Below are 25506 nucleotides of genomic sequence, written 5' to 3'. Positions count from 1 at the left end.
GATGGTTAGTCTTTTTCTAATTGATTTGTAGGAGTTCCTTATTTTTTTCATAAGATCCTTTGTCAAATGTGTGTATTATAGTCTATTCTGAGGCTTTCCTTTTTTACTTTCTTAATGACATTTTGGATAAACAATAGTTATTAATTTAGAAAAAAATCTAATCTGTGAAATGTGTCAATCCATTCTTTTTTGCTTTCTGCCTTTTAGAGGTCATAAAACTACTCTCTGTGGTTTCCCCTAGAATTTTTTATCATTTACCTTTTACTCAGGTTTACATTCTTTTGGAATTTAGTTTCTTTTCTGTGGTGTGAGGCAGAGATTAAAATTTGTGGGGTTTTTTTTCCATATGGATATCCAATTGATCCAGCACAATTTATTGAAGATACTATTCATTTGCAGTGGTGTCTTATTTTATGTCTGGTGACCATATATGTGTGAGTGTTTCTGGATGCTTTATTCTGTACAATTAGTCTCTGTTCCTATCCTTGTGCCAAAACTACACTAATTATTATAGCTTTATAATTAGTATTGATATGGTAGCTTAAATTCTGCACGATTATCTTGGCTTTCTTGGCCCCTTGAATTTCTATATAAATTTTAAAATCGGTTTTTCAACTTCTACCAAAACAAAAACAAAAAACCTTGCTGAGATGTTGATTGGAGTTACATGGAATCTATAGATAAAGTGAGAGGATAATTAGTATCTAAACAATAATTTTCCACGGCCAGGTGCTGTGGCTCATGCCTGTAATGCCAGCGTTTTGGGAGACTGCGGGGGGGAGGTTCTATTTAGTCCAGGAGATCGAGACTAGCCTGGGCAACATAGCAAGACTCTATCTCTACAAAAAAATAAAACAAATTATCTGGGCATGGTTGTGTGTGCCTATAGTCCTAGCTACTCAGGAGGCTGAGGCAGGAGGATGGTTTGAGCCCAGGAGTTTGAGGTAAAAGTGAGTTATATTGCACCACTGTATTCCAGCCTGGACCACTGAGTGAGATGCTATCTCAAAAAGAATAATAAAAATAAACAATAGTTTCACACACCATGATATCTTTATCCCTTCGTTTATTTAGATATTTAATTTCTCAAAATAACGTTTTACAGTTTTCTGTGTGGTGTTCTTATACACTTTCCATCAGATTTATTCCTAGGTATTTAATATTTTTAATGCAACTGTGAATGCTGTGTTAATTTGATTTTCTTTTTTTATTAATATTAAAAATAAAATAGAGACGGTGGCCAGGTGTGGTGGCTCATGCCTGGAATCCCAGCACTTTGGGAAGCTGAGGCAGGTGGATTACCTGAGGTCAGGAGTTCGAGACCAGCCTGACTAACATGGTGAAACTCTGTCTCTACTAAAAATAAAAAAATAAAATAAATAAAAAAGCCAGGTGTGGTGGCACATGCCTGTAGTCCCAGCTACTTGGGAGGTTGAGGCAGGAGAATTGCTTGAACCCGGGAGGAGGAGGTTGCAGTGAGCCGAGATTATGCCACTGTACTCCAGCCTGGGTGACAGAGCGAAATTCCGTCTCAAAAAATAAAAATAAAATAATAAAATAAAATAGAGACAGGGTCCCACTATGTTGCCCAGGCTGGTCTCAAACTCCTGGGCTTAAGCGATCCTCCCACCTTGGCCTCCCAAAGTGCTAGGATTGCAGGTGTGAGCCAACATGCCCAGCCTTGATTTTTTAATTGATTACTGTTAGTGCATAGAAATACAATTGGTTTCTATATATTGAACTTGTATCATTAATTTCACTAAATTCACCTATTCTAAAAATTTATTTTAGCTTCTCAACTATAAATAATAATTGTACTTTTTCCTTTTCAGTCTTTAACTTTTTATTTCTTTTTCTTGCTTTATTGAATTATTTGCAAGCATTTGCAGGCATTATTTGCTGGTATTATTTACAGGCATTTCCATTAATGGACTCAATCCTATTGCATAAAATGAAACTTAGGATAACAAAACAAAATAAAACAAATGAACAAACAATGAACAGAAGGTATTGGCGAGTGAATAAAAGCAAGCAGATTCTGGAAGGGATCTGGCACTTGGAAAAAGAGAATGATGGGCATTATTTCCCCTCTTTTTATAGTTTCTAGCCTGAAGAAAGACCAAACTGGGTGTGTAAGATGCACCAGCAGAGAAAACCTATAGTCTTTTTGGACTAACAAAATAGAGAATAAAGAGTTTGAGGCAGCCAAAGATACTGGGGAAAAAGTAGAGAGTCAGACATGGGGAGTTCCTAAATCTGTGTCTAAACTATACCTGAATCCCTGACTGGACTTCCAAACCATGCATGCTCAGGGCAATGTGTGAGCAGCCCAGCTGAGGACATGAGACCACAACTGACACTTGAGCTGCCACCAAGACACAAACTGCAGTTTGAATCCAACATCAGGGTTATATCCAGCTTAGTTTTCATTGATTGTCTTCTTTTAAAAATGAATCACATTTTCCTGGTTCTTTATACGTTTAGCAATTATGGATTTTAAATGTTGAGCATTGTGAATGTTATTAAGAGTCTAGGATATGAATCGTAGATATCGCGTAACTTACGAAAGCACCTTTCATCAGCCTCTCAGATTATGTTACCTAATTCTTGGCTCTGATCTCTTACCTAGATCCAAAGCCCAGAATGACTCCTCTCAAACAGTGAAACCGGGATCAATTTTGGCGGACACCACCCAAAGAAACATGGCAAGTTTTTCCTATTCCAAACCTGGGTTTTCCTCTATCCCTTCCCTCTCCTAGGTTCTCTCTCTCTCTCTCTCTCCCTCCTCTTTAATAATCCTATAATTAGGAAATAATGAGGTTTAGTTCCTACCCCACACCATGGAAGCTAGGAGGTGGCAGAGCCAGAATTCAAACCCAGGCATCCTGACTCCAGGGTCTCTGCTCTTCTGCCTCTCTGTGAACACACGAAAAGCCATAGCTGTGATTTTTCATTGCTTCCCACAGGAGAGGACCACCATTAAGAAACAGGAGAGAAGGTGTTGGTACAAGTAAGCGGAAGAATCTTGCTTTTACCTAGCCTAGACCACATTTCACTCTACACATTACCTGATAAGGGCCAAAAGAACAAGAATAAACACATCATCCACTGATCAGAATACATAAGGCAGCCCCAAATTTCTCCCAACCATTCTTACTTTTCTCAATGCAGAATTATAACACCAGAGTTAAACAGCAGCTATAAATAGCTGGAGAAATGTGTGGCTATTTCTGAGAAATTTGGGATAAAGATGTAGGTTGCATTTAACTTTTAATTTTCATTCTTATGATCCTAGGTATGGCACCTTTCCATTTTTTCAAGTCCTGAGCTTGATTACCTCTGTGATATTCCTTGTTGGGAAAAAAGTTCAGGGTGCATTAATTTTCTTAGTTATCTTCATGCTTAGAAATTTTAGAAAAAAGATCCTTAAACTCTCTGTGCCTTTGCTTTTTTAATTTTTGAAACAAGAATATTGACCCTGAAGAGCTTCAAGTGGCACTTTAATAAAAAGCCCCATTCCCTACTTTCCCTTATCAACTTTGCCTGAAGAAAGCAATTCACCAGCCATTTATGACTGTGAGGTTTGCCTTTCACTGCTTGACCTCGGGCTGTCTTTTTTCTCATGCAAATAATGAACATCTCTTTGCAGGTATTTCCAGTATCTCACCTTCATGGTCTTAGTCTTTATTAGGTTGCTGGCTTATGTGATTTTCCACCTGCAGTACATAAACCCAGATCTTCTCGTGGATGTCCTGCCCCTGGTGCTGAGCAGGGGCACCTTGGAGAGTCTGAGGAAGGTCTCACATCCCTTCCTCACTCTAGCAGTGGAAGAAGCACTACCACACTAGTCTGGGGTGACCTGCGGGCATCACCCCACACCTGAGTGGAGGTGACCGTGGCTGTGGCCCCATGTTGGGGATGGCCAGGAAGGATGTGGAAGCCTTTGACTCAGAGCCGCTACTTGACATCTGAGTTTTTCATTTCATTCTTTCCCTGCTTTCCCTCTGGAATGTCTCTCTTTCAAGTAAAGAATATGTCTGACGAGAGTCCACAGTGTTGGTCTGTGAATTTAGTCTGTGAGTCCTGGGACCCCTCACTAGGTATTCACAAGTTCCACCCTTTGCTGTTGAGAAAAGCTGCACTTAAGGCGAGATAACAAAAACTCCCCTCAGGACTTCCATTCTCTGCTCTATATTTTTACAAACTTAAACCATCGTATACTTACCCGGGTGTGGTGGCACGCACCTGTAATCCCAGCTACTCGGGAGGCTGAGGAGGGAGTATTGCTTGAACTGGGGAGGCAGAGGTTGCAGTGAGCCGAGATTGCGCCACTGCACTCCAGCCTGGGTGACAGAGTGAGACGTCTCAATAATAATAATAATAATAATAATAATAATCATAGTAATAATAATAATAATGTGTTCATTTGTTAGATTCTCCAGTCTCTTTGCGGTGTACATAAGGGCACTCAATTTAGGAACCACTGGGGTGGATACAAAGCTTTTCCTCTTCTACTGTTTTAACAACACATTATCTCCCCTACAAGCTTATTTTATTTTATATCATGCTATGTCTTATAAGATTAAGATGTGGAAAAAAACTGATCTTTTTCATTTAAATGGGTGGTTACTCATTCTTAAATGAGAAGAAAAGTATCCTAAAATTCAGGCACAATTAAAAGCAGCGTATAAAACCAGAAAGTGCTTGAGATACGGCCAAACACAAATGTGTACCTACCTATCCTTCAATCCCAGTTCAAATATCCTCACTCCCATATGGCTGCCTCTGCCCCCTTCTCACTGAAGACAGCCTCTTTTGCCTTCCAGACGCTCCTGAAACCTTCTCTGGGCATCCCATACTGCCCTGTCCACTTCTGCCTCACAGTGTCATCACTGGGTGCCTTGACCTTGGGGCTGATGGCCCCTTTATTTCTGTATCATCCCACATGTTCCCTTCACACAGTATGTTCACAAAGTAGGATTTAGTAAAAGAGGGAATGATTCCTTGAGTAATCTGTATTTCTTTCCCTGAGCACTTGGAGGGTCACAATTGGAACCGTGAGCCTAGACCCTGTATTGTGAAAGCTCACACTTTTGCAGGGACAGCTACACGGAGCCTGGATGGTGCAGAGGGAAGGGAAGTAGGAGAATGTGGCACAAAACCTGAGGTCATCTAGCCTGCTGGTGGCATCTCCATGGTTACCAAAGTGGTGGAGATGCCTTTCTTTGCCTGTTTCTTCTGCCTACACATTCCCTACACTCTTACTTTCTAGTGACCTTCTCTCCTTTAGAAACCTTTATTGATGTAGGTTTTAATTGAATTTCACTTGGACAGGATCCGGGCAGAAGAAACACACTGTATGTTTACTTTGGCTGTAGACATGGCCCTGTCTCAGGTTTTCTTTCTGAGGTCTGGGGAAGAAGAGAGTGAATGATCTCAGAACAAGGTATCTATAAAATGAAAAACTGGCCAATATCACCCTCTCGTGGCCAACTGAAAGCCTTTTGCATTTCAAGTGGCTTCACCCAAAGGAGTGATTAACAAATTGAAGCAAGAAAGAGGGATCGGATGTCACCATTGGATAATTTTCTCTATGTGTTCTAATAAGTCCAATTAGTCTTCATTCATCTATTAATTCATTCATTCAACGAATACTTACTGAGCATCTTCCTTGGGCTAGGCAGTGTTCTAAGTGCTGGGATATAGCAATGAACACAACAGACAAAAATCTCTGCTCACATTCTAGTGGATAGAGGCAGACAATAAACACATAATTAAATATGCAAATATTGGATGATGTTAAGTGATATAACAAAGTTCAGTGGGGAAGAGGGAGTGCTGAGGAGGAGCAGTCACAACGTTCATTGAGAGAGTGGCATTATAACAAAGACCAGAATGAGATGAAGGATTCAGCCGGTGATAGATGAAGAGACAGCAAAGATATGGTCTTGAGGTTGGAGGGTGCCCGTGATGCTGAGGTTCCTTTGCAGATTCCCTGCTCACACTTCTGTAATGATCCCTTCATTAAAGTCTCTTCATCAGAATCCTCCAAGTTGAATTCTGGTTCTGCTAGGACAGGACCCTGGCTGATACATTGTCCACTGGCCAGAACGTGTCCTAGGCCAAAGGGCTTCAGTGGTTGGGTGACTCTAAGACTACAGGTCCATGTGAGAAGAATGGCTGTGGCTGGCCTAGAGAAGTATCCCATTTCCATCCCGTCACACAATTCCTCATCAACTCGTAGAACACTCAGGCTCTCCTCTACCACCTAGCCCTCCCTGCAGACACAACCCTAGACAAACATGGGCCTATCCCAACGTTCAAACCTGGCTAGAAAGCAGCAGCTTGGGCTAATATGGACTAGGTAGCCCCTTACTTACAGTCAGCCATCTAGTGGGGATTTGAAACCTTGAAACTGCTAGAAATTCATGTTGCTGACACACAGTTGCTTTTGCTGCCCCCAGAGAGCCTGCCTCCAATAGGAAGCTGGCTTCAGAAGGGCCTGAATGGCACTCTTAAATCTTGGAAGCAGAAGAGTGATGGCTGCTTCTTTAAAAAATAATAATTTTTTTTTGAGACAAAGCCTTGCTCTGTCACCCAGGCTAAAGTATAGTGGCATGACCACAGCTCACTGCATCCTCAACCTCCCAGGCCCAAGCAATGCTCCCACCTCAGCCCCCTGAGCTGGGAAGATTGCTTAAGCCCAGGAGTTTGAGACCAGTCTGGGCAACATAACGGAAACCTGTCTCTATTTTATTTTATTTTATTTATTTTTGAGATGGAGTCTCACTCTGTTGCCCAGGCTGGAATGCAGTGGCGTGATCTCAGCTCAACGCAACCTCCACCCGCCGCGGGTTCAAGCGATTCTCTTGCCTCAGCCTCCCGAGTAACTGGGACCACAGGCACGTGCCACCATGCCCAGCTAATTTTTTCCATTTTTTGTAGAGACAGGGGTCTTCCTGCTGCCCAGGCAGGTCTTGAACTCCTGGCCTTAAATGATCCTCCCACCTCAGCCTCCCAAACTACTGAGATTACGGTCGTGAGCCACCACGCCTGGCCGCCACTGCTTTAACTGAGCAGCGCTGAGCTAGGGATCTGATTTCCAGTCACAGGGAGCTCACCACTCCCAAACTATCCATCTGTTTCTGAAAGGTTTTAACAAAATAATATAAAGCACCTAGCACAAGCAGCATGTAATGGTATTCAACCAACACAAGCTTTCTTTTCCTTTGCTTTTATCTACTAATTAATCTTAGTGCTATTTTATAAAGTGACACAGAAAAATGACTGCCTCCTTCATATTTTAGTCACTAAAATTGAACAGCCTTCTGTTCTCCAAAATGAACATTCCCAAGTCCTTTCAGTTCATATGGCATAACTTTTAGATTGTGTGTTATCTTATTTATCCTTCCCTGGAACCCTACAGAGCTAAACAGAATACAGTACTATAGATGATGTCTGCCTGGCGAAGTACGGTAGCCCTATTCTCCTTTTATTCTGAACATTATGCCTTTATTAATGCTTTCTAAGATTTTGCTAGCGATTTTGGCAGCTGTTTCACACAAAGATATGGGCTTGGAGTCCACCAAGATTCCTAACCCTTTTGAACATAAATTCTTCTTACTCTACATCTCCTCTGTTTTGTATTTGTAAAGATTTTTAAAACTGTGCTACGCGAGGGACTTTCCACTTGCTGAGTTAAATTTCATTTTGTTGGTTTGGGTGCTTCATTTATTTTGTTGCAATGTTTCAAAACCCAGATTCTATGAAGGAATTCATCAGCTCACTTAGTGACCAGTGACACCTGGTAGAGTGGAAATTGCTCAAGTTTGGATGCAGAGAGGCTTGGCTGTGAGATCTCCTTTGGCCTTGTACTAATTGTTGACCTCAGGCAGCTAGTTAACTCTTCCCTTAAAGTAGTTAATAATATAATACTCTCCCCCAGGGAGAGTGTTACAACAGGGCAATTCTTTCAGTATTCTGAAATGGAATTTCTTTGGGTGTGAAGGCTCAAATTCAATTAAATGAATTAGGCTTCTCTATCTTATTACCTATCTTAAAACGTAATTACCTGTTAACTGTTTTGGACTATCCTTTTTATCATGCTGGAGATCAATTTCCTTAATAGAGAAGGCTGATGTGAAATAGGACTCTTATCTGTCAACATTATAGCCTTTGCTCTAGGAATTGGCCTATCCCTTTCACGTCTTATTCCAAAGTACCTTTTTAAAAATTCCACTCAATATCTCTTGGCAAGTTCCAGTGTTGTCTGGAAAAAAGCACTGAACAGGAGTCAAGCCTTAGACTCTAGTTTTAGCAATTTTGTTATTTATCTGATTTTATACAAGCCATATACCCTCTCTGGGCCTGGGGTTGACTTCCAGGTGATTTCTAAAATCATTCACGCTGACATTGATTCTATGAACCAGTTCATTTAGGTCCTTGGGTGAGTAAGAACCAACGTCTTCCTAACGTTCTCTAAGCCCCCCAGGTTTCAGCCTTCCCAGCAATCTTAGCCTCTTTCCCAGAGGATTCCTCTGGAAGACTGGAATTGCTTATGCCACTTTTTCTTGTCAAGAGTCTCAGCAGTAGTGTTTCTTAAGAATGAGTTAAGGCCGTGCGTGGTGGCTCACGCCTGTAATCCCAGCACTTTGGGAGACCAAGGCAGGTGGATCACTTGAGGCCAGGAGTTCAAGACCAGCCTGGCCAACATGGTGAAACCCTGTCTCTACTAAAAGTACAAAAATTAGCCAGGATGGTGGTGCATGCCTGTAATCCCAGCTACTTGGGAGGCTGAGGCAGGAGCATCGCTTGAACCAGGAGGCAGAGGTTGCAGTGAGCCAAGATCAATCATGCCACTGCACTCCAGCCTGGGCAACAGAACAAGACTCCATCCCCCCTGCCCCCCCAAAAAAAGAATGAGTTAAGACCTTCCATGTAAAGGCTTAGTTCAGTAAATATTTATGGAGTTTCTACTATGTATCAGACAGTGCAATGCATGAATGCAGTGAAGTGAGGGGGTGGGGGGGGGGTGGGGAAGAGCAGTTTAAGAATGAGTAAGGAATCATGCCCTCAAAACCTCTTCATTTTGTGGCAGATCCCAGCCCTCAATATCAAGGTTAGAGGTAACTCTGAAGCTTCTCTGAGGTATAAATGCTGACTTAGTAGGGGCCCAGAACTATTGATGCCCACATTTCTTGGTCATCTACTGTATTGCAGACATTGTGTTAGATAGGTCATACGATCTCCATTTCACAGTTAGGAGAGTAGCCTAAGATTATCAATCTGGTAAGCAGCAGAGACAGGACTCATGGGCCACCTCTGGCCTCCCCCAGAACATTTGCCTTTCGTATTCAGGTGTAATAAAGACCTTTGAAGTCAGCAGTATTAACCTACTACTCAGAACCATTGAATCAGTAAGTGTAGTCAGTTATTTTCCATCACTTATTTTCCTGTCTCCTCTGTAATTTGTTCAAAGATAGTATAGGGACCCAAAATCCTTCTATTCATTGTCGTAAATTTTACTTTGGAGCCCAATTATTCTTCTAGTTTAATAATTCCCATTAAAGATTTTAAAAAGCTTTGGATAAATGCTTTATTAAAGCATCACAGGCCATTTATTCCTTAGTATGAGTAAAAAATGGAAGGGCTGGGCTCCATAGGGGATCGGGGGTCTTAAAGGAATTATTAGGCCATTGTCTTTTTTATTTTTTGGAGACAGTCTTGCTCTGTCACCTATGCTGGAGAGCGGTGATGCAATCTTGGCTCACTACAACCTCCACCTTCTGGGTTCAAGCAATTCTCCTGCCTCAGCCTCCTTAGCAGGTGGGATTACATGCATGTGCCACTACCACAGCTAGCTTTTTTTTTTTTTTTTTTTTTAGTGGAGACGGCACTTCAACATGTTGGCCAGGCTGGTCTCTAACTCCTCACCTCAAGTGATCTGCCCGCCTCAGCCTCCAAAAGTGCTGGGATTACAGGCATGAGCCACTGCGCCCAGCCGTCAACTGAAGAAGAGTGAAGGCATTGAATTCAGGGCTAACCAGGAAGCTAAAGTAATCCTTCGAAAGATGACTCCACCAAGAGCAGCCTTGTCTGAGTTGGCTGTCGGGGTAGGCATGTAAAGCTTTATTTCTCACACATAACCATGCCCTTCTCATGCAATAATTTTTAGTATAAAATAACTGGACTTGGGGAATCCCAACCCACTCCAGGGGTGACATTATTCCCTGCAGGTTGCTCTCTTGTAAGGCCCATTTGAAATGTTCATGGTTGATCTTTATCCCACACAACATACATATTTACTGGTTAGGTTTTCATCAGCTCCTTTGAAATCCTTGTCTTTACACTAAGGCCATCACCCTTTGTGTGTGAGTGTCAGCTTAAAAGACCATCAGTTGCCCCCTGAATAGACTGAATGTTTGTGTCTCCCCAACATTCACATGCTGAGATTAAAATCCCCAATGTGATGGTATCTGGAGGTGGGGCCTTTGGGAGGTAATTGGGTGATGGGGGCAGAAGGATTAGTGCCATTACAAAAGGGACCTCAGGGAGCTCCCTGGCTCCTTCTGCCATGTGAGTACAAAGCAAGACGATGGCCATCCATGAACCAGAAAGCAGGAAAATCAGACATCAAATCTTCTGGTACCTTGATCTTGGACTTTCCAACCTCCAGAACTACGAGAAATTAATTTCTGTTGTTTATAAGCTGCCCAGTCTATGATACTTTGTTATATAGCAGGCCAAACAGATGAAGATATCCCCTCTTGGGGTTCAATGAGTTTGAATCCTGAAGGGTCTGTGGTCTCCAAACTCAAGAGCTTCCAGCTCTGTGGCAGGGCCCGTGAACAGGCAGGTCCTTCTCCATTTTCTTGGGCTGTACAAGCCTTCCTTTCCAGGCTGCTATCCCATGGCTCTCAGCTGGCAAATCTGCCGCAGTGTGGGGTCATCTATCCTTAGCCAGCAGAGGGATGATTTTCCAGTAGTGTAAATAGGGTGATCCCCTGCTTGGAGGTTGGGATTTATTTTTCTTTTGGAGGGTCTTTCAGTAGATTGGTGAAGTCTGAATCTAACTTGAGGATTTTCAGATCCTGAATTTATCAGCCCCACTGAGCAGACACAGAAGAGTGGAGAGAGCTATAGCAGTGTCTTTCAGCAGTTCTTAGGAGTTCAGGGGTGGAAAGATGGGGCGAGGGCGAGGGCTAGGGCCGCGTGGTGGATGGGGAAAGTCTAAGAGAGTCTGATGGGCAAGGAAATAGATTTTCTGGATATGAATCCTTGCCTTTGCTAGAATTTCTCTGCTGAAAATGTAGGTGGTTAGGAGATTTCCTACCTTCCAGGTGAGCTAAACCTGGAACTACATTTACAGTCAACTTTAAACAAAACCCCATGACAGTTTAAACCCTATACAGTCCACAGTCAGTACTGTAGTCTGGAAATAAGAGATGAATCTAAGGTTGGATGCTGAAAGATTCACCTGTCTCTCCAGGCATGGTCTGAGTATTTCTAATCTAGAGAATTTATAAGTCAACAATGGGCCTGAAATATAGTCTTCCAGTGACTTCTCATGTAATGGAAAACTCATCTTCTCCCCAAGGTTTTATCCTACTGGGAAGATCACCAGTGATCAATCTTACAAGAGAAAATGTCAATTAGAAATTTTTATGTCCCTTCACCTGCATTACTTTGCAAGGAAAAATAGGCATGAGAGGATTGTATATTTTATTATATAATCCTACTTCAAAAGAGTTTATATTCTATTCACAAGGAAAAAGGAAAGTACTAACAAATGCAAAGAAGCATGAGGGAAGTGTCATCAAGATATTACAAAAAGGCTCAAAGGAAAAAGATGAACAAAAAGGAGCTAATGGGAGAGGTGTCATTTGATACAGGAATTGACCAAGAGATATGATTTCAACTCATGGAGTTGGAGGAGGAAGGGCCTTCTAACTGAGGAAAGGTAAAAGACGGAAATTAAATTGTGCCCTCAGGCTTTAAATATCTTAATTGCCTGGGGGAGAGGCTAGAAGTAAATTGATCCTTCGATTATTTGGAGTTCATTATCCCAGCAGAGAAAATCTTGCAGCAGCTTACTTGATTACTAGTTGTTCAAGAAACTTTATTTATTATCCACTTATATCTGGTATACAAGAAAGAGTTTAAAAGAATCAATAAACTTTGGTCTCCAGTGGATTAGGTATTGACATGACTGCGGAAGAAGAGAAAGTACAAGATAGTCCTGAGGGCTCCCCAAGGGTAAACCTTCTAAATGTTTAAACCTTCAAAACCATTGATTCCCAGAAATACTCAGAACAAAGTGAAGTATTTGCGAGAGAGAGAGAGAGAGAAAATTTTGTGGGCCTCTGGAAGAGGAATCCTGTTACTTCCTTTATAGCAGATTCTCAACCCTAGTAACACATCAGAATCACCCAGGGACAGTTTAAAATATTCATGCCTGGGCCCCAACTCCAGATATCTTGATTTTATTTAGGGGTATTGGTATCTTTGAAAAGCTCCTCCAGGTGATTCCATCACTAGATAGAACCTCTTGACTGTGAGTTTTCCAGGTTCTTGGCGTATTGAACAAAATGCACAAACAAAGCAACAAAAGAAGCAACAAAAGACAAAATAAAAGAGTAGAGTAATAAAGGCACAAATTTATTGAAGATGCAAAAGTACGATTAACAGAGTGGGAGCAGGCTTGAGCAAGTGGCTCAAGAGCCTCCCTATTGCAATGCTCCCCAGGGTATTTATAAAGCCAAAAGAACTTGGCAATACCCCTAGGTGCCCTTTAGAGGCCTCCAACTGGTGGCAGTCTATGAAAGATTGGCCTGAGGCCAATCAGAGTCTGAAGTGGAAACTTCTGTCTTGTTATCACAGGAAGGAGGATGTGGCTTGTATGCTGCCCAATCTTGGCTAGAACTGCCTGCACCTGCTGTTCTTTTGCTTATGCCTTAATCTTTGGTTACCCTAATTCCCTTTTCTCCTGCCTTAATTCCAATGTACAGCCAAGGCTGCAAACCACTGCTCTGAAAGCACTTTTGGTAACCTCCAGACTCCTTATATGAAGACAAGAGAGAACTGGGGAGAGTTATTTCCAAATTGGGAAAATTCCTTCTACGTAGGAAGAAAAAGTGGACCTTAATATGAAGCCACCTTTCCTGATTATTTCTTCATATTTGTAGCTGCTTTGGCATCTTCAGCTTTGAATTCCAACTGGGTCTGTATTTGCTCCTACCTATCTTACATTGATTAGAACAGTCTCTTTTATATATTGGGTTCTTCCCACTACATGGAGAGAATATAGAAATCAGGGTAAAGCAACAAATTGCCCCTTTCCAGACATGGTAGGCTGAATAACAGCCCCCCCAAAGATGTTGTCAGCCCAGGCAGCCGTAATAAAATACCATAAACTATCAAACATTTATTTTTCACAGTTCTGGAGATTGGAAATACAAGATCAGGGTGCCAGCAGAGTTGAGTTAAGGTGAAAGCCCTCTTCTGGGTTGCAGGCTGCTAACTTGTATCCTCACACAGAGGAAAGAGCTGGCTGGCTCTCTGGCCTGTTCTTATAAGGGCACTAATCCTCAAGGGCTCTGCCTTCATGAACTAATTACCTCCCCAAGGCCCCACCCACAAATACCATCACAGTGAGATTAGAGTCTCAACATAGGAATTTTAGAGGGAACACGTTCAGTCCATTGCAAATGTGACAACATAGAATCCAGAACCTGTGAATATGTTCCCTCATGTGGGCCTCTGCAGAGGTGATTAATGATTTTAAGATGGTGAGATTCCCTTGAATTGTCCAGGTAAGCCCAGTGTAATCACAAAGGGGAAAGGAGAATCGGAGTTGAAGAAGGTATGACAATAGAAGCAGAGATTTGAGTGATACAAGTGCTGGTTTTGAAGAAAGAAGCCAGCTTCTTGGCCATGGACCAAGAAAGGCAGACAGCCTTGAGAAGCTGCTAAATATCTTACACACATTATCTTACTTAATCTTTGCCATGACCCTATTCCCCAGGTCCCTTCATTATCCTCATTTCATGGAGGAAGAGCCAGAGACTCAGAGTTAAGAATTGTTTTCCTGGCTGGGCGTGGTGGCTCACACCTATAATCCCAGCACTTTGGGAGGCTGAGGTGGGTAGATCACTTGAGGTCAGGAGTTCGAGACCAGCCTGGCCAATATGGTGAAACCCCGTCTCTACCAAAAAATACAAAAATCAGCCAGGCGTGGTGGCATGTGCCTGTAGTCCCAGCTACTCAGGAGGCTGAGGCAGGAGAATCACTTGAACCTGGGAGTTGGAGGTTACAGTGAGCTGAGATCATACCACTGCATTCCAGCCTGGGCAACAGAGTGAGACTCCGTCTCAAAAAAAAAAAAAAAATGTGTTTCTAGAAGCTAAAATGCCACTAAGCATAAAATGCAACATTATATGTGCCACTAAGAAAAATGACTGCTAATTAAACTATGATATGTCATCAACAAACATAACACATGCCATTTCTCATTTTAAAACTATAAAATAAATGAAATCCATTTTTCCATGTGATGACTTATATTGCATGGTAGGAAAATCAAATATCAAATTCTTTCAGCCAGGCGCAGTGGCTCACGCCTATAATCCCAGCACTTTGGGAGGCCGAGATGGGCAGATCACCTGAGATCAGGAGTTTGAGACCAGCCTGGCTAACATGGTGAAACCCTGTCTCTACTAAAAATACAAAAATTATCTGGGTGTGGTGTCTGACGCCTGTAATCCCAGCTACTCAGGAGGCTGAGACAGGAGAATCATTTGAACCCAGCAGGCAGAGTTTGCAGTGAGCCAAGATGACACCACTGTGCTCCAGCCTGGGTGACAGAGTGAGACTCTGCCTCAAACACACACACACACACACAAATTATTTTAAAAATTGTATTTATTGTATGTTCACAGGGTACATGTCCAGGTATGTTTCATGGGAATATTGTACAATGGTGGGGTTTAGGCTTCTGTTGAAACCATCATCCAAATAGTGAATATGGTACAGAATAGGTAGTTTTTTTTAACTATCGCCCCACTTGCTCCCTCACTCCTTTTGGAGTCTCCAGCATCTATTGTTTTCATCTTTATGTCCATGTGTACCCATTGTTGAGCTCCCACTTAAGAATGTGGCGTTTGATTTTCTGTTTCTACGTTATTCCACTTAGGATAGTGGCCTTCATGGACTCAGCTACATCCATCTTGCTGCAAAGAACATGAATTCATTCCTTCCCCCCGCCCTCCCTGCCCCTTGAGATAGGGTATCCCTCTGTTGTTCAGGCTGGAGTGCCGTGGTGCCATCATAGCTCACTGCAATCTCCAACTCCTATGCTCAAGTGATCCTCCCACCTTAGCTTCCCAAGTAGCTGGGACTACAGATGAATGCCTATTTTGTTGTTGTTGTTGTTTGTTTGTTGTTGTTGTTTTAGTAGAGGTGAGGTTTCACCATGTTACCCAGGCTGGTCTTGAATTTCCAGGCTCAAGCAATTCTCCCGATTTGACCTCCCGAAGTGCTTGGATTATAGGTATGAGCCCCTATGCTTAGCCAGAATTCGTTGTTTTTTGTTTTTTTTTTCTTTTTGAGACAGAGTCTTGTTCTGTCACCCAGGATGAAATACAGTGGCAAGATCTCGGCTCACTGTAACCTCCACCTACCGCATTTAAGTGATTCTCCTGCCTCAGCCTCCCAAGTAGCTGGTATTACAGGTGTTGACCACCTTGCCTGGCTAATTTTTTGTATTTTTAGTAGAGAGAGGGTTTTGCCATGTTGCCCAGGCTGGTCTCGAACTCCTGAACTCAGGTCATCTGCCCACCTCAGCCTCCCATAGTGCTGGGATTACAGGCTGAGCCACCGTGCCCAGCCCAGAATTCATTATTTTTAATGGCTGCATAGTATTTCATGGTGTGTGTATATATGTGTGTATATATATACCAAATTTTCTTTATCCAATCCACCACTGATGGACACTTAGGTTGATTCCATGACTTTGCTATTGTGAACAGTGCCCTGATAAACATATGCATGCAGGCATCTTTTTTGATAAAATGATTTATTTTCCTTTGCGAAGATACCCAGTAGTGGGATTACTGAGTCAAATGGTAGTTCTATTCTTAGTTCTTTGAGAAATCTCCACACTGTTTTCCATGGGGGTTGAACTAATTTACATTCCCACCAACAGTGTACAAGTGTTCTCTTTTCTCTGCATTCTCACCAACATGTGTTAGTTTTTTGACTTTTCAATAATAGTCACTCTGACTGGTGTGAGATGGTAGGTATCTCACTGTGGTTTTATTTTGTATTTCTCTGATGATTAGCTATGTTGAACATTTTTTTGTATGTTTGTTGGACACTTTTTGAGAAGTGTCTGTTCATGTCCTTTACCCACTTTTTAACGGGATTGGTTTTTGCTTTTTGATTTAAGTTTCTTACAGATTCCAGATATTAGTCTTTTGTTAGATGTATAGTTTGCAAGTATTTTCTCCCATTCTGTAGGTTGTCTGTTTACTCTGTTGATAGTTTATTTTGCTGTTCAGAAGATCTTTATTGTAACTAAATCCCATTTGCCCATTTATTGTTTTTATTGCATTTGCCTTTGAGGTCTTAGTCATAAATTCTTTGCCTAGGCCAATGTCCAGAAGAGTTTTTTTTCAGATTTCTTCTAGGATTTTTATAGTTTGAGGTCTTACATTTAAGTCTTTAATCCATTTGGGTTAATTTTTGTATATGCTCACCATATAGGTAGGGGTCCAGTTTTATTCTTCTGCATATGGCTAGTCAGTTTTCCCAGCACTATTTATTGAATAAAGTATTATTTCTCCACTGTTCATTTTTGTTGATTGTGAGTTTGTCAAAGATGGCTCTTATTATTTTGAGGTATGTTCTTTCAATACCTAGTGTCTTGAGGGTTTTTATCACGAAGGGAAGTTGAATTTTATCAAAAGCTTTTCCTATATCTATTGAGATGATCATATGGTTTTTGTCTTAACTCTGTATATGTGGTGAATCACATTTACTGGTTTGTATATGTTGAACCAGATTTGTGTTCCAGCAATAAAGCCTGCTTGATTATGGTATATTAACTTGTTGATATGCTGCTGGATTCAGTTTGCTGTTATTATTTTGAGGATTTTTGCATCTATGTTCATCAAGGATATTGACCTGTAGTTTCATTTTACATCGTGTCTTTGCTAGATTTTGGGATCAGGATGATACTACTTTCATAGAATGAGTTAGGGAGGAATCCCTCCTCCTTGATTTTTTGGAATAGTTTCAGTAAATTGGTACCAGCTTTTCTTTCTGTGTCTGATAGAATTTGGCTGTGAATCCATCTGTCCAGGGCTTTTTTTTTTTTTGACTAGCAGATTTTTTTTTATTACTGATTCAATCTCCCTCCCTTTCTCTCTCTCTCTCTCTCTCTCTCTCTCTCTTTCGTCTTTTTTTGAGACAGGGTCTTACTCTGTTACCCAGGCTGGAGAGCAGCGACACAATCTTGGCTCACGGCAGCCTCGACCTCCTGGGCTCAAGCAATCCTCCCACCTCAGTCAGCCTCCCAAGTAGCTGGGACCGCAGGTGTGCATCACCATGCCTGGCTAATTTTTGCATTTTTTGTAGAGATGGAGTTTCACATGTTGCCCAGGATGGTCTCAAACTCCTGAACCCAAGTAATCCTCCTACCTCGGACTCCCAAAGTGCTGGGATTACAGGCATGAGCCACTGTGCCTGGACTCTGATTCAATTTTATACCTTGTTTTTGGTCTGTCCAGGATTTCAAGTTTCTTCCTGGTTCAGTGTGAGGTTATGTGTTTCCAGAAATTTACACATTTCCTCTAGATTTTCTAGTTGGTGTGCAAAGAGATGTTCATAGTAGTCTTTGAGGATCTTTTTTATTTTTTTGTCTTACTTTCATTTAGTTCTGTTATGATCTTTGTTTTTTCATTTCTTCTGCTACCTTTGGGTTTGGTTTATTCTTGTTTTTCTAGTTCTTTTAGGTGTGGCATTAGGTTGTTAATTTGGACATTTATATCTTTTAGATGTAGGGATTTAGCACCATAAACTTTCCTCTTAACACTGCTTTCACTGTATCCCAGAGAATCCCAGAGGTATGTTGTGTCTCTCTTTTCAATTACTTCAAACTGTTTTCTTTTTTTTTTAATTATTATTATACATTAAGTTCTAGGGTACATGTGTACAATGTGTAGGTTTGTTACACATGTATACATGTGCTATGTTGGTGTGCTACACCCATTAACTCATCATTTACATTAGGTATATCTCCTAATGCTATCCCTACCCCCTACCCCCACCCCACAACAGGACCTGGTGTGTGATGTTCCCCTTCCTGTGTCCAAGTGTTCTCATTATTCAATTCCCACCTATGAGTGAGAGCATGCAGTGTTTGGTTTTCTGTCCTTGTGACAGTTCACTCAGAATGATGGTTTCCAGCTTCATCCATGTCCCTAAAAAGGACATGAACTCATCCTTTTTTATGGCTGTGTAGTATTCCATGGTGTATATGTGCCACATTTTCTTAATCCAGTCTATCATTGATGGACATTTGGTTGGTTCCAAGTCTTTGCTATAGTGAATAGTGCCGCAATAAACATACCTGTACATGTGTCTTTGTAGCAGCATGATTTATAATCCTTTGGGTATATACCCAGTGATGGGATGGCTGGGTCAAATGGTATTTGTAGTTCTAGATCCTTGAGGAATCGCCACACTGTCTTCCACAATGGTTGAAGTAGTTTACAGTCCCTCCAACAGTGTAAAAGTGTTCCTATTTCTCCACAGCCTCTCCAGCACCTGTTGTTTCCTGACTTTTTAATGATTGCCATTCTAACTGGTGTGAGATGGTATCTCATTGTGGTTTTGATTTGCATTTCTCTGATGGCCAGTGATGATGAGCATTTTTTCATGTGTCTGTTGGCTGCATAAATGTCTTCTTTTGAGAAGTGTCTGTTCATCTCCTTCGCCCACTTTTTGATGGGGTTGTTTGATTTTTTCTTGTAAATTTGTTTAAGTTCTTTGTAGATTCTGGATATTAGCCCTTTGTCAGATGGGTAGATTGCAAAAATTTTCTCCCATTCTGTAGGTTGCCTGTTTACTCTGATGGTAGTTTCTTTTGCTGTGCAGAAGCTCTTTAGCTTAATTAGATCCCATTTGTCTATTTTGGCTTTTGTTGCCACTGCTTTTGGTGTTTTAGCCATGAAGTCCTTGCCCATGCCTATGTCCTGAATGGTATTGCCTAGGTTTTCTTCTAGGGTTTTTATTGTTTTAGGTCTGATATTTAAGTCTTTAATCCATCTTGAATTAATTTCTGTATAAAATTTCTGCCTTAATTTTTTTGTTTACCCAAAAGTTATTCAGAAGCAAGTTGTTTAGTTTCCATGTACTTGAGTGGTCTGAGAGTTCCTTTTTTTGTTTGTTTGTTTTTCAGATGGAGTTTCACTCTTGTTGCCCAGGCTGGAGTGCAATGGCGTGATCTCGGCTCACCACAACCTCTGCCTCCCGGGTTCAAGCGATTCTCCTGCCTCAGCCTTCCAAGTAGCTGGGATTACAGGCATGCACCACCATGCCTGGCTAATTTTTGGATTTTTCGTAGAGACAGATTTCTCCAGGTTGGTCAGACTGGTTTCAAACTCCCGACCTCAGGTGATCCACCCACCTCGGCCTCCCAAAGTGCTGGGATTACAGGTGTGAGCCGCCACATCCAGCCGAGAGTTCCTCTTATTGATTTCCAATTTTATACCACTGTGGTCTGAGGAGATGCTTGATATGATTTTGATTGTTTTGAATTTATTGAGATTTGCTTTATGACTCAGCATGTGGTCAGTTTTAGAGAATGTTCCACGTGCAAATGAGAAAAATGTGCATTCTGTGGTTATTGAGTGTAGTATTCTGTAGATGTCTATTAAGTCCATTTGGTCAGGAGTCCAATTTAAGTCCAGAATTTCTTTGTTAGTTTTTTGCCTCAATGATCTGTCTACTGCTGTCAGTGGTGTGTTACGGTCCCCCACTACTATTGCATGACCGTCTATCCCCTTTCTTAGGTCTAGTAGTATTTGTTTTATAAATTTGGCTGCTCTGATGTTGGGTGCATTTTTTTTTTTTTTTTTGAGACAGAATCTCGCTCTGTAGCCCAGGCTGGAGTACAGTGGGGTGATCTCAGCTCACTGCAACCTCCACCTCCCAGGTTCAAGCAATTCTCCTGCCTCAGGCCTCCCAAGTAGATGGGACTACAGGTGCACACAATCACGCCCAACTAATTTTTGTATTTTTAGTAGAGATGAGGTTTCACCATGTTGGCCAGGCTGGTCTTGAACTCCTGACCTCAAGTGATCTACCTGCCTTGGCCTCTAAAAGTGCTGGGATTACAGGCATGAGTCACTGCACCCGGCCGGGTGCATTCATATTTAGGATAGTTAAATTTATTGTTGAATTGAACCGTTTATCATTATAAGATGGCCTTCTTTGTCTTTTTTTTTTTTTGAGATGGAGTCTTGCTCTGTCACCCAGGCTGGAGTGCAGTGGCACGATCTTGGCTCACTGCAAGCTCTGCCTCTTGGGTTCACGACATTCTCCTGCCTCAGCCTCCCGAGTAGCTGGGACTACAGGCACCCGCCACCACAGCTGGCTAATATTTTTGTATTTTTAGTAGAGACGGGGTTTCACTGTGTTAGCCAGGATGATCTCAATCTCCTGACCTCGTGATCCACCCGCCTCGGCCTCCCAAAGTGCTGGGATTACAGGCGTGAGCCACCGTGCCCGGCCTCTTTGTCTTTTTTTACTGTTGTTTGTTTAAAGTCTAATTTATCTGATACAAGAATAGCAAAGCTGGTCTTTTTTGTTTTCCATTTGCATAACAGATTCTTTTTTTCTATCCTTTTACTTTTAGACTTTGGGTGTCAATGCATGTGAGGCAAGTCTCTTGAATGCAGCAGAAGTTTGGGTCTTATTTTTTTTTTAATCCAATTTGCCATTCTATGTCTTTTAAGTGGAGCATTTAGGCTATTTATATTCAAGGTTAATATTGACATGTGATGTTTTGTTCCTGTGATAGTGTTGTTAGCTAGTTGCTTTGTAGTCTCAATTGTGTAATTGCTTTATAGAATCAGTGAGCTTTGTATTTACACGTGCTTTTATGGTAGCAAATATTATTCTTTAGTTTCCATGTTTGGAACTCCTTTAAGCATTTCTTGTAGGTCCAGTCTGCTGGTGATAAATTCCCTTAGCATTTGCTTTTCTGAGAGACTTTATATCCCCTTCATCAAACGAAGTTTAGTTTGGCAGGATCAAATCTCAAATTATTCAAAATATTTCTATTTAATACATGATCTCTTTGTTTGAAGCCCTTAAGGCTGTTCTGTTCTGTACAGTAGCCAATAACAACATGTGGCTAGACCAAAATGAGAAGTGTAGTAGGTATAACAGCATCAGATTTCAAAGACTTATTGTGATATAAAAGAATGTTAAATATCTTGCTAGGAATTTTCTTTTTAGTTTTGTTCTCCCATTGGGTCAAACACTAGTAATTTTTCATTCACTATATGCTGAAGTGTTAATATTTGAGATATGTTAGGTTAAATAATATATACAATCAAAATTAACCTTACTTGTTTTTATTTTTCTGTTTATCTTTTTAATGCAGTTTCTAAGGAATTTAGAGCTACATATGTAGCTTATATTTCCTTTCTTTTCTTTTTTTTTTTTTTTTTTTTTGAGAGACAGAGTCTTGCTCTTTTGCCCAGGCTGGAATGCAGTGGTGTGATCTCGGCTCACTGCAACCTCCGCCTCCCGGATTCAAGCGATTCTCCTGCCTCAGCTTCCCAAGTAGCTGGGACTACAGGTGTGTGCCACTACGCCCAGCTAATTTTTGTATTTTTAGTAGAGACAGGGTTTCACTATATGTTGGCCAGGCTGGTCTTGAACTCCTGACTTCAGATGATCCGCCCACCTCGGCCTCCCAAAGTGCTGGGATTACAGGCATGAGCCACTGTGCCTGGCTGTGTAGCTTATATTTCTGTTGGACACTGCTACCTTAAATCATGTAGGTAATCCACCTATTGGGTAAAACAGTACAATTCTGGACTTACGGAACTATTTTGTGCCTTTCTTCCCGGAGATAAAAGGATGATACTCAAAAATCTACAAACTTATAAGATTTGCCATCTTAACCATTTGAAAGTGTACAATTCAGTGGCATTAAGTACTTTCACAATGTTGTGCAACAATTACCACTATCCATTTCCAGAACTTTTTCATCTTTCCAAACTGAAACTCTGCACCCTTTAAACAATAATTCTTCATTCACCTGTCCACCTCATCTCTACCCAATCCCTGATAACCACTATTCTATTATCGGTGTCTATGAATTTGAGTATTCTAGGTACCTCATAGAAGTGGATTCATACCATATGTGTCCTTTTGAGTCTGGCTTATTTCACTTGGTGTAATGTTTTCAAAGTTCATGTTGTAGTATGGATCAAACTTTTATTCTTTTTTAAGACTAAATGCTATTTCATTGTATAGTTGCCACACTTTGTTTATTCATTCATCTGTAATGAATGGAATGTGTCACTTTGTACTTACTGTGTTGCTTGTAATTGTTTTATTTTTGATGAAAGGATTTAGATTTTATCTATCTCATATTCTTTTATGGTTTGTATTGGAAGGTTTATGGCATAGGACTCTCAATAGATTCCTTTTAGTGAGTTGTGATTCTCAAAGCTATTTACAAGTTGCACCATTTTTAGAAGATCCAGGAGCACCAATTCTCTGCCATAATGTCAATTGATTTTGACAAGGTCAAAGAAACTATGTTTGCAAATGATCTGGCACCAGGTCAAGCATGCAAGACAGTCCTATTGAAATACTGAATTCTCATAATAGAATTTAAGACTAGAAATCCATTGTTATTCTGCTATAATACTTATCTAGTGCCTCCTGCCTATAGTCTTGAGGTAAATAGACACGCTATGTAATTACCTGGCTTTAGTGAGTCTGTGAGTAGCAGGCTAGGAACTGGGAAGTAAAACTCTTTCCTCAGGCAATGTCTCTCTAGTGCCCTCTATTGACAAGGTTTAACAGTCAACCAGCTGTCTTCTTGTCTCTAAAGACAAGAATTTAGATAGTTTATTAAAGATTTAAAATATACATATATATAGATACAGATATAGATATATATATATGGCTAAGATCTTCCCACACAGTGCCACACAGTGTGCTGTGCTGTGCTGTGTGCTTCAAGGGATTATAAGATTTAGGAGACACTGGCTCTCCCAACCAGCACTCACCCTTTTCCACCCTGCTCTCTCCAGACCTGGAGGTTGGCTTGTATGAAGTGGATAAACAGGGCCCCCTGCTTTCAGTTGAGTTTATCCATGGTGGAGCACAAACACCAGGTAAGAGGGAGGAAGGAGAGTGAGATCAGGGCATTTCTTCTCACGGCCGCTCCCTGCAAGGTTACCACTAGCTGGTTATGTCCCTCAACCTGGGTAGCTCAACCCAGTTCTGCTCCTCTCCACCTTTAACCTTTCCCTCCCTTCATCCTTATGACTTAGGTGTGCGGAGACGAAAGAGATCCACTGGACTGGGTAGTTAGGAGATCTTGGTTGAGTTTTTCCAGGGTGCTTCTGTGGTACAAAGTGTGGGAAGCCTGGTAGAGCAGTGAGTGGACGGTGAAGAGGTGGGGAGAAGTAATCTTGGCTGTGAAAAGGGAAGAATTGAGGAAAGAGTTCCAAAGGGAGTAGTCTGGAGAAAAGGTTTCTATTTTCAGGCTAGGAGACTTGAGAATGTTTCTATGCTGAGGAGAATTCAAGCATAAGCTGAATGAAAATGAACAGGCAGAGAGTAGATCAAAAGCATGGGTTTGAGGGGGACATTTGATTTGAACAGCTTGGGTTCTTAAGGAAGGGGGTCCTGGTGGGGAAGGGGGACATAGATACACCTTTAAGGGCTGTGTGTATGGGAGTTGATGGAGTTATTTCCTGGGAATCTCGATGCTTTCTGTGAAATACAACACTGGAGCCAAGGAGTTAGAGAAGATAGTGAAGTTTAAGCATCTGAGATGAGTGAGAGGAAGAACTGCCCAAGGACAAGCAAAAGAAAATCATAAATGGTTTAAGGGCTCAGCTGAGTCTGGATATTGTGGATTTCAGTGACCACACATAGCAGGACTACTCTCAACAGCATAGGTGTGGAGAAGTTTCACTGGGATTGGATCATCTTTGTGGGTTTTACCTGGTGTTTGCAGGGGAAGCATATGGAGTTCAGGGTGCTGATAAGAGAACTGACAATGGGACCCAGACTTAGTAATGAAGGAAAGTATCATCAGTAGAGTATTGACAACTTTGGACAAGTGGAAGATAAGGGTCTCGTGAGGGCTTTGTGAGAATTAGTTGTGATGATCAGTGTATAAATTTTGATCAGGAACTGTGGAGGCGTTCCTGCAATTTTATCCTACTTAGAAGCTAACAAGTTAGCCTGCCACAGGATACCAGCAGAAGACATGAGACTTCTGGGGCAGAAACAAAGGACTTTATTACTTGCAGCCAGGGCTTCATGTTCATTTGCACTGGTTCTCTGTCTCCTAAGTCCTAAGGAGGCAACACGAGGGCTGTGATAGATGCTTGCACACACAGTGGGTTGAGTTACAGCAGAGGGACACTAAGCTTGAGGAGTCACTATTTTATGGTAAGTACTGCGTAGTCAGGACAAAAGCCTCCTTCTTCTCCAAGAGCAGCCACTACCTCATCCCTCAAGGTTACTTACTACAAACACAACCTTGAGAAAAGGCCTGGCTTGAGAGTGGTCAGAGCTCAGCATTCATAGCAAGAACATACAGGGATGCTCAGGGCCCATGGCAGATTCTCGCATCCAATAAGCATAGTGTCTGGCAGACAGTTGGTTTCTAACACATATTAGCCATAATTAATGTCATGATGATATTCACAATTATATTGAGTCCTCGTTCAAATTCAAGGGAGATATAGGAAGAAGCCACAGATCCACAGTCAGGAGTATACATATTTTACTAGTGATCAGAGTTTAATGTTAAGCTCCAGCAAAATGAAAACTACACAGTGGTTGATTTATTTGGAGATAAACGGCAAAGAAAATAAGAACAGGAAGTCTTTGAGTAAATTTGTTACAGAAATTTACTCTTGTTGTTACTGTGTATGTATGAAACCTTAAAATAGAACACGGGATAAAAGGTCTAAAGTGAATCAGTGTAATCACATCTCTATAAACATAATGGATAAATGTGAGGTGCAGAGAAAGAAACATAAATGTGGCTGAGAAGGTTAATCTTACATCATATACCATTTGCCTAAAAATGGAAACAGGGACAACTGGATATAGAAAACTGAAAGAAATATCCGGAATGGGTCCGAAGTCAAGGGAATGAACTACATTATCTTCCCAGACAACTAAAGTAAGATATTTTATGACTTAATTTGAAGGTAAAAATAAAAATACATGAAA

The 25506-nt window shown here is 41.3% G+C and overlaps 1 protein-coding gene across 3 annotated transcripts in view; it reads left to right on the top strand.

Annotated features, from left to right (window-relative positions):
• TMCO5B (transmembrane and coiled-coil domains 5B) overlaps positions 1–25506 on the top strand; it is a 37198-nt gene that overhangs the window by 8070 nt on the left and 3622 nt on the right. For 2 of the 3 annotated variants that reach the window (XM_016927885.2, XM_009428726.3), the window contains exons 10-12: positions 2630–2705; positions 2967–3010; positions 3650–4046. In XM_016927885.2, the coding sequence (XP_016783374.1) occupies positions 2630–2705; positions 2967–3010; positions 3650–3848 (319 nt within the window). In that variant the 3' untranslated portion in view covers positions 3849–4046. Of the gene's footprint in view, positions 1–2629; positions 2706–2966; positions 3011–3649; positions 4047–9884; positions 10113–19459; positions 19641–25367; positions 25457–25506 lie in introns of those variants that run through there. The other variant, XR_010151583.1, reaches the window with a different exon arrangement.

The sequence above is a fragment of the Pan troglodytes genome, chromosome 16, assembly GCF_028858775.2.
Source record: "Pan troglodytes isolate AG18354 chromosome 16, NHGRI_mPanTro3-v2.0_pri, whole genome shotgun sequence".
Classification (NCBI taxonomy): domain Eukaryota; kingdom Metazoa; phylum Chordata; class Mammalia; order Primates; family Hominidae; genus Pan; species Pan troglodytes.
Note: the sequence above shows the minus strand (reverse complement) of the source record. Positions and strands in the feature narration are given on the sequence as shown.